General features: G+C 31.3%; 2 protein-coding genes across 5 annotated transcripts; one reads left to right on the forward strand and one right to left on the reverse strand.

Moving 5' to 3' along the window:
- Positions 1-1,995: 1,995 nt before the first annotated feature.
- Positions 1,996-4,915, reverse strand: LOC145169325 (uncharacterized). Of its 4 annotated transcripts, XR_013742434.1 has the most exons (10): positions 4,752-4,915; positions 3,969-4,313; positions 3,828-3,861; positions 3,548-3,754; positions 3,377-3,466; positions 3,217-3,282; positions 2,701-2,792; positions 2,554-2,607; positions 2,405-2,452; positions 2,203-2,274 (listed from the first exon to the last, which is right to left on the reverse strand). XR_013742434.1 is itself a non-coding variant. In XM_079087900.1 (9 exons), the coding sequence occupies exons 2-9, from the start codon at positions 4,286-4,288 to the stop codon at positions 2,181-2,183; spliced, it is 951 nt and encodes a 316-aa protein (XP_078944026.1). In that variant the 5' UTR covers positions 4,289-4,313; positions 4,752-4,914; the 3' UTR covers positions 1,996-2,180. The 4 variants fall into 4 exon arrangements, 3 of the variants coding, with proteins under 3 accessions (XP_078944026.1, XP_078944027.1, XP_078944028.1); XM_079087900.1 differs by lacking the exon at positions 2,554-2,607 and having other exon boundaries at positions 1,996-2,274; positions 4,752-4,914; XM_079087901.1 differs by lacking the exon at positions 2,554-2,607 and having other exon boundaries at positions 1,996-2,274; positions 4,718-4,914.
- A 2,464-nt stretch (positions 4,916-7,379) lies between these two features.
- LOC145169327 (ubiquitin-ribosomal protein eS31 fusion protein) lies at positions 7,380-8,044 on the forward strand. The gene has a single exon (XM_079087903.1). It carries the CDS (start codon positions 7,431-7,433, stop codon positions 7,890-7,892), a length of 462 nt encoding a protein of 153 aa, XP_078944029.1. The 5' UTR covers positions 7,380-7,430; the 3' UTR covers positions 7,893-8,044.
- The last annotated feature ends 529 nt before the right edge of the window (positions 8,045-8,573 follow it).

Below are 8,573 nucleotides of genomic sequence, written 5' to 3' on the forward strand. Positions count from 1 at the left end.
TTTCATAGTAGGGATGTCAAAAGAAATTTTAATAGTGTCACAATAACGCTACAATAATAGAAAAAAAAATTCGAAATTTTTTACATTACGTCCGAAAAAACCTGACGTTGCTGGTGCCACTACGGGCACCATAATAAAACTGTCAATAATTATGGTAAAATGTGTTGAAGAAATCATTACTTATTATTGAGTTTTTGGAAAGTAACTATTAATATTGTTTTTTAGTCGGGTTAATCGTATAAAAACATTATATATATATATATATATATATATATATATATATATATATATATATATATATATATATATATTCTATTTAATGTTTTAAATCTATTTTTTTATTTGAAAATACCTTTACATTTTTTTTGTTTTTATTTTCTGACTTGGCTATTTTTACCAAGTTTATTGACAATCTTTCAGTTTTATATAATATTTTTCAAAAAAAAAAAACTCATTTTTTTTGGAAAATTCTCACATTTGACATACTTTTTCCTTTGTACCGTTTTTTTCGTTTCGGTTCCTTTTTTTTTTTCTTTTGTTTTTTTGTTTTTTTGTTGTCGTTGTTGTTGTTTATGATGTTCTTGGTGAATTTTCAACATTAAAATCTGAAAGAAATATTAATTTTTTTAAACAAATAGAAAGTTTGTTGTGTCTAATTCTTATTTGAAAAATGCATAAAGGTCAATTTGGAGATACTCAAACAAGACAGACGAAAAATATTAGTTTAGATTGAATTGGATTGGCATCTTAAACTGTTTTTAGAATCAAACAACAAAAAAAAACTTCTAGACTTCGATCTATATTTGGAGTCTAATTTCAGCCTTTATGTTTTCCCTACAAAAGATATTAGGGATGAGCATATGGATCGGAGAACCGGCCGGAACCGGTACCGGCACCGGAACCGGAACCCGATGGAACCGGTCGGGCCGGGACCGGGACGTTATTTTTGTGGATTTTTGGAACCGGGAACCGGTAGGAACCGGAACCGATATAACCGGAACCGGTAGAACCGGTAAAAACCGGAAACGTATGATGCTATTTTTCAATGACTGGTTCCAACATTTGAAGACACGACAAGAACCGGTAGGAACCGGGAACCGGTAGAACCGCCGGGCCGGTTCGGTTCTTGATTTTGGCCGAAGCCGGTTCCCGGGTCAGGCCGGTTCCTGCCGGTTCGGTCCTTTTGCTCATCCCTAAAAGATATTTTTAATCTCAAAGGTGATTCGATGCATAATAATCTAATTACATTCCTATAAGATTTATTCCACCCATTAATAGTCATAAGAGTCAACAAATATTATAAAGAATAATCTAAGATTCCAAGTTGTTTGTCACCTACTAACTATGATAATCCTGCAATTTTTTTGTATTTATTTTTCAACAAGAATCGGACACAACAATATTTCTCTTTGTTTAAAAAGATCACATGTTTTCTTCGGATTTTAATGTTGAAAACCAACAAGATTATCATAAAATTGAACAATAATGAAAAACAGGGGTACCATAAATCAAAACAAAAAAAATTGGTACAAAAGGAAATTTTTTGTCAAATATAAGAGTTTCTCATAAAGAAAATTTTTGAGGGCTTCTTCGAGAAAAAAAAATGATTTTTCCGGGAAAAAAAATCTATAAAAACGTAAAATTACCGATAAACCTGTTAAAAAAGTCAAATCACGAAAAAAAAATGTAAGTTTTTTTTAAAATAAAAAAAATTAAAACAAAAAATCCAAAAATATAAGATTTTACACAATTAACCCATTTTATTCTTTAGGATCAAAATAGTCAAATTAGAGAATCATGTAAATAGTTACTTATAAAGTACTGATTATTGAATTAAATGAAAATTTATATAACCATCTCTAACTTTAAACACATAATATTTGATTATCTTATTTTTCAAACCTAAACACCCTCGTATATATATATATCATGTTCTTTGTTTTTTCATGGTTCATTATATTGATTTCGTTCCCATTTGAACTTTATAGATAATAATTAACATGCCAAATAATAATATAACCGTTTAATAAAAATAATTTAAAGACTGCCATGCAGTATAACACAATAACCCTTCTGACCTATTCTACTAACATGTTAGCCAAGTATAACTCAAATCAATGATGTTACTACAAGTATGTTACAATTGACACCTCTTTTCTTTTACATGATGCTCCAAGATTTTATGAAAACCTTGATAAAAGTAACTGCTTCCATTTAACTATGAGTGCAAAGATGCCAAATACAGGGATGTGGATTAACCCCAATCCAAAATACCTGCGGTGAATCATTGATCCCGTGAGTGACAACATCTACAAACATATTGCATACCTCAAAGTTTTTAACTAAACTTTTTATTTTAACTATTAAACATAACACAAATCAACTTATTTACAGAAAATTATACCAGATGGGAGCATATGAAGATGATAAGTCAAGGAAGGGATATGGCCACCTGTAATAACAATAAACAAGGTCAATTTTATATATATATATATATATATATATATATATATATATATATTAAGTCAAAAAGATACAACTCCTTATACTAACTGTTTTTTTTAACCATTAAGTCCATGGGTAAACTGGCTGAATGGATAACGATGTCTGCGTTGATAAAGTTTTGTATATATAAACTATAAAGTCTGTTTCTTTAATAAACCATCTAAATGAGACCATATTCATCAAATTTACACTTACCTCATTGAAACACAAGCATGAAAAATCCACTGAAAGACGACAAACGAACATGTCCACAGACCAAAGTATGCTAAACGGAAGAATGGAAACCGCTGATAAACAACGCCCTTGTTACTTTCATTAATTTGTTTATTATAGCATCCTACTTTCATTTTTTTTCTTATTAGTACAACATTGTAATTTATAAAATCTACCAATTATAGCAATGTCACACAAATAATAATTAATTTTCATTGCTATAGTTGGTTAAAATTTTCAACCAATAGCATCTACATAAGAAAAAAAAAATCAAAGTACAATGCTAAAATCGGGTCAATTTTTAAAAAGTATAATGCCTTGATAAGAAAAAAAAGTTGAAAGTACAATGTTGTAATAGAAAGAAATGAAAGTAGGATGCTATAATACAAATATAAACAAAAGTACATTGCGATTTCTTGCTAATTCTGTAATCATTATGGAGGTTGGAGGAAATGTCAAAAGTGATTAAAAGTAGTCCATGAATAATTTGCAACTTACTAGGCGATTTAGAATCACATCAATGAGGAGGAGAACAACGTTAATAGAATGCAAGCTAACATTTAACTGTAACAAATAAGTATAAGAAAAACACTCAAAAATAATATATAGAAATCAATCTATAAGCTTTACACCAAAAGTGAAAGAGTAAAAAACTTACAAAAGTCAATTTGTAAGTTGCAGGAGCAAGAAATGGATAGATTATAAACCAAAATACACCATCAGTGAGCCCCACAGCACCTCCACATATCTGTGCTTATAAAGACAGAGTGAGAAATGAATTTTACAAATAAATAAACAGAAAAATAACATTTTTATTTTGAAAACATGCCTGGAATACAATTTGGCATGAATAAGCCCATATGCCAGCTGTCTTGCGTGTACTAATATCTCCATGGTTACTCAGTTTCATGGACATATGTTGAGGTTCCACACTCACTTGTATTAAAGAATCCTCTAAACCCACATCATTCATATTATCATCAACAACTTCATTCCAATATTGGCAACACCCGTAAATGGAAAGTGAAGATGCAAGCTACACATGAAAAGGAGCATATTATAGCAATGTGGTTTGTAAAATGGTTAATACAATTAGCAACATTACATACCCCAAAATAGAAAGTGACCAAAACAAAAGTCCACCTACAAATCACCAAAAGAAAACAAGATATCCATGAAATCTGACATGTGTAGTAAACTTAATTTGAATAAACAATGAAAGGGATAAGAGTTTGAAGTAATAAACTTACTGAGTGTAAAAGAAAAGTACTCTAGCTCCACCAATTACCAGATTAGAAATGATCAAAGCCAATAGTACACCAAAAGCAATTAATCTATAAGCAAGAAGCCAAGCAGGATGAATTACTCTCAAAGAGGTTTTCCAAGTTTCGTCCTCATACAGAATCCCAATAGGTTCAGTTTCATCATCTTGTTGGTGACGTCTCTTTGTGTTAAACACTTCATATTTGAGTATTAAAATCCCAGCTGTTATAATAACAATGACGACCCATGATCCACAAAGGAAGAACCTCCAATTCAACCAGTAACTCAGGGCTGTTGTATCATCCATCAGTGGTCTCTGTAAATCGATGTTCCTGTTCATAAAGCTGTATGATTACAAATTCTAGCTTAATCGCCTAATTGGCGAAGGATCCGAATAACTTCTGTTTCACACCAAAAGTCTAAATGATAATGAACCGCCATGTTTGAGGTGGTAGTAGAACAGACACCAAATTCAGTGCATTTAAACTAATACCAACTAAGAAAGCAAGTAAACAAACCACATAGCATGAATATGTCAGAAAACCGCAGCGATGCGTGCGATAGATATCGAAGCAAAACACCGTCAACGGCGAATTGCAGTTCAATAAAATGAAATTGAAAACGAATTCATCATTGTGAAAAATAGATTATACAATTACAACTATACATAAGTATAAATCTAGATATCTACATCTAAAATCAATGAGAAATCAGGTCAACTTAAAAGGATTCATACCTCGAGGGAACTCGAGAACTGATTACTTATGTACCTGCGTTAGTTCATGGTTATCGATCTTCCACTGTTATGTTGTAATCACGGATCAGGAGCAAGGAGATTTGGGATTGGACGAAAAATGCTACTAGCTTTTGCATAATTTGCAGTTAGTTGTTGATACCGAGACGATGCTCAACGAAATTTCATTTGGACCTTAAAAAATAAAGGGAAATTAAATAATATAACCGTATTTGAAAAAAATAACTAAATAACAATGTTTATATAACCGTATTCCAGACAAAAAAAAAACATTTTTTTTGAGAGAAAAGTTTCAAATTGATATTTTGGAATTTCGGACCAATATTTTGGATTTTGGAACAACATTCCAGATTCATGACAAAAATTTTGGATTCCGAAAAAAAAAAACTTTGAAATTTCGAGGAAAAAAATCATTTTTTTATTTAAATATAACAAAAAGTTAGACAAATATTGTCAATATGAACTATATCAGTACATAAAATGATACATTTATTGAAAAACGTAACATTAAACACTTCAAAAATAGACATTTCATACATAAATAGGGATATTTAAAAAATAAATAAATAAATAAAAACACAAAAAATAGCTTTGAAATTTGAAGATAAAATCCGAAATTGAGCATCCGGGAGTAAATGCTTATTTAGACAACACATTTCGTATATAAATAGAGAGATTTCATTGAAAAAAAACATTAACTTTTAAATATGAACAAAATGAGGCATTAGAAAGAAATGGTTATCTTTTTGAAAATCTTATTTATAATGTTAAAAGGTAAAACCACATTTAGCTTTTTTCACTTTAGCCATGTTTGATCTTTATTTATTCCCTTAAAACATGTTTAAATTTTAATGTTAATGTTGAAAGGTAAAACCACATAAAGATTTCGAACTTTTTTTTTATATAAATTACGGTTTTATCGTAAAATCATTTTTTGATGATAAATTGAAACTTGTAATTTTTTTTTCATATATTTCATTTAGCAAGTTTTTTCATTCTTAACCGATTACCGTTGTTGATGTGACAAGTATAAGTTAATTTAGACACGTATTATTTCTGAAGATTTCCTTGATATTGTCATTTTTTTTCCTGTGGAAAGTTCTAAAGCATGAAACTCCCTTTGTTCTTGGTTTTTTTTTACTATCTTGTTTATGACATTGGACCATTGGAACCCTAAAATGAAAAAAGATCTTGTTTTTAGTGTAGAGAATTTGGGTTGGAAAATTTAGAAACATGTTCATTGCATATTTTGGTTTGGTTTTGAATTTGTTAGCTTCTTACCGCCATATACATTGTATAAATAAAAATGGTTTTGAAAATATTTTGAGAGTTTGGCTTAGGAATTGGATTATTGCCATCATCCAATTCCTTTCCAAAGTCTCACTTATAGGCATTTCACTTATCTTTTAGAGTTATAACAACTCATTTTACTTAGGAGTTGGATTATTACATGTAAATTGCATATTTTGGTTTGGTTTTTGAATTGGTTAGTTTCTTATTACTCAATTAGTGGTGACATAGCAAGCAAGGGTAACAGATAATATAAGTTTATACCAAAATATTTGTCAAATAAGGTGACATGGACATGCACTATTGATATTTACTCACCTTTGTACTTATAGTCTCCTTGTTTTGTTACTATCATGGCTACTGGATCTGGATTTCTCAATGAGACATGTATATATCTATGAAACCATATTCCATTACATAAACTTCAAACAATGCTTTTTTCCGTTAAAATTATATTTTTTCTTGTAAAGTCCATGTCTTCGTCAAATAAACTCAAATCCTAAGATATATTGACAACAGATCCCTTGGCGATTCTAACTAAAGAGCTGCCCAACTTAACAACTCAAATCAGCAGTGAGAAGCTACTGACCGTAAGGAAATAGTTTTCTTAGAAAAAACTGTTGTTGATCTTGTTGTTCCTTATGCTTATCTGTAAATAATAGTGGCGTCCTTATTGCGGGAGATGAAGAGATGAAAGATTCATAGTTTTCGAAGACCTTTCCATTGATAAGGCATTAATGTCTTCTTTCTTGAGGTTTTATTATTTTCATGTATAGATAGATCGTTTATTCTAAAACCCAATAAACCTGGGAAACTATGTAGTCACTCAACCACCTAAAAACGACAAGATTGATTGATGCAATTTATAAAGTCTTGAATAAGGTCAAGTAAAGTTTTGGCCCCATCAACATTTATAGATTTAGCTTTTGTCAGTTTTATCATGTCGAAAATATTGCCTTCTTCATTTCAAATTCTTTTAGTTTTGAACAAATTATAAAAATGCCACTAATGACTAAATAACTTTTTGGACTACAAATTCTCGATAAATAAGTACCAAACATTTTAGTTAAATGTTTGATATGTAATCAATTCGACTCAAGATACGACTTAACCCTAACGATTAGTAAAGTCATTAGGCCAAACCAATAATTGGTTTCTAACTCAAATTGGAATCGGATCGGATATTTTCAAAATTCAAAATTGCATTTTTTTTTTCCACCTCCACCCAAAATAAATAAGACCCATTACCCAATGGCCCACCATTTTGATATATTTGTTTGATCAAATAAAGACTGTGTAATATGAGCCCAGATAAGCCCATTTTGTCTCGAAAACCCTAGTCCTATAAAAGTTTTCCTTTTCCTTTCAAACTCTAGTTCCTGAATCCCACACGAAATCGCCGACGATGCAGATCTTCGTGAAAACCCTAACGGGTAAGACGATCACGTTGGAGGTAGAGTCCTCTGACACGATCGACAATGTGAAAGCAAAGATCCAGGACAAGGAGGGCATCCCACCAGACCAACAACGTCTCATCTTCGCCGGAAAGCAGCTCGAAGACGGCAGAACCCTAGCCGACTACAACATCCAGAAGGAGTCAACTCTTCACCTTGTCCTCCGCCTCCGTGGTGGCGCAAAGAAGCGTAAGAAGAAGACCTACACCAAGCCAAAGAAGATCAAGCACAAGCACAAGAAGGTGAAGTTGAGCGTTTTGCAGTTCTACAAGGTCGATGATTCAGGAAAGGTGCAGCGGTTGAGGAAAGAGTGCCCAAATGCTGAGTGCGGAGCTGGAACGTTTATGGCGAACCATTTCGATAGGCACTACTGTGGTAAGTGTGGACTTACCTATGTTTACCAAAAGGCTTGAGTTTTATTCAATTAGATAATTATCGATCTTTCTTTTACATGTTATGTATTTCTGTAGTTGATCTGTTTTTAACCTTGATTTTGGAGGTTTGTTTTTGAATTCAACATCTTGAATGCTTTATATTTTGGGTTATGGATGTGTTTTAAAATTAAGTCTTTGCTGCAGTTAGTAAGATTATTCAAAACTATAATCATATTTTTTTGTAGTTATTAAGGTTGTTCAAAAAGGATAATTTGATACGCTAATAATCTGACATAACACCAGTTGCTGCTTTTATCTATATGATCCCTCTATAGGATTTCAATGAATAATTTGGCTATTATCTGTATCGAGATCTTGGTTATGATTTTTAATTGAAGCTGAACACTAGTCGCTGTTTTTATCTATATGATTTTTAATTGAAGCTGAACACTAGTCCCTATTTTCAAAATTTTACTTGGACCGTTCCTTGTTTGTTTAAAAGTTGCACGGTTCATCCTTCATTAATTTAAATTTGCACGTGTGATTCTTTGTGAGACTTAAAAATACTATATTGCCCTTGTTTATTTTCTTTTTGATTGTTTATTTTTTTTTATTAATTATAATATATAGAAAATGAAGTGAGCCTCACACTTACCCACCCCCATCCTCTTTAGTCGGATGCCCTAAATCCCTTTTCACGTTTCTCTGTCTTCATCTGAA

The sequence above is a fragment of the Lactuca virosa genome, chromosome 4, assembly GCF_052849685.1.
Source record: "Lactuca virosa cultivar CGN04683 chromosome 4, Lactuca_virosa_CGN04683_v6, whole genome shotgun sequence".
Taxonomy (NCBI): Eukaryota; Viridiplantae; Streptophyta; class Magnoliopsida; order Asterales; family Asteraceae; genus Lactuca; species Lactuca virosa.

What these genes read in the sequence shown, in the direction of transcription:
- LOC145169325 (XM_079087900.1), bottom strand. Translation starts at nt 4,288, where the DNA reads ATGGATGATACAACAGCCCTGAGTTACTGGTTGAATTGGAGGTTCTTC. An exon ending in GTACTTTTCTTTTACACTCA is followed by an intron (nt 3,862 to 3,968) that starts GTAAGTTTATTA and finishes GGTGATTTGTAG; the next exon opens with GTGGACTTTTGTTTTGGTCA. An exon ending in ATGTGATTCTAAATCGCCTA is followed by an intron (nt 2,793 to 3,216) that starts GTAAGTTGCAAA and finishes GTTGTTTATCAG; the next exon opens with CGGTTTCCATTCTTCCGTTT.
- LOC145169327 (XM_079087903.1), top strand. Translation starts at nt 7,431, where the DNA reads ATGCAGATCTTCGTGAAAACCCTAACGGGTAAGACGATCACGTTGGAG.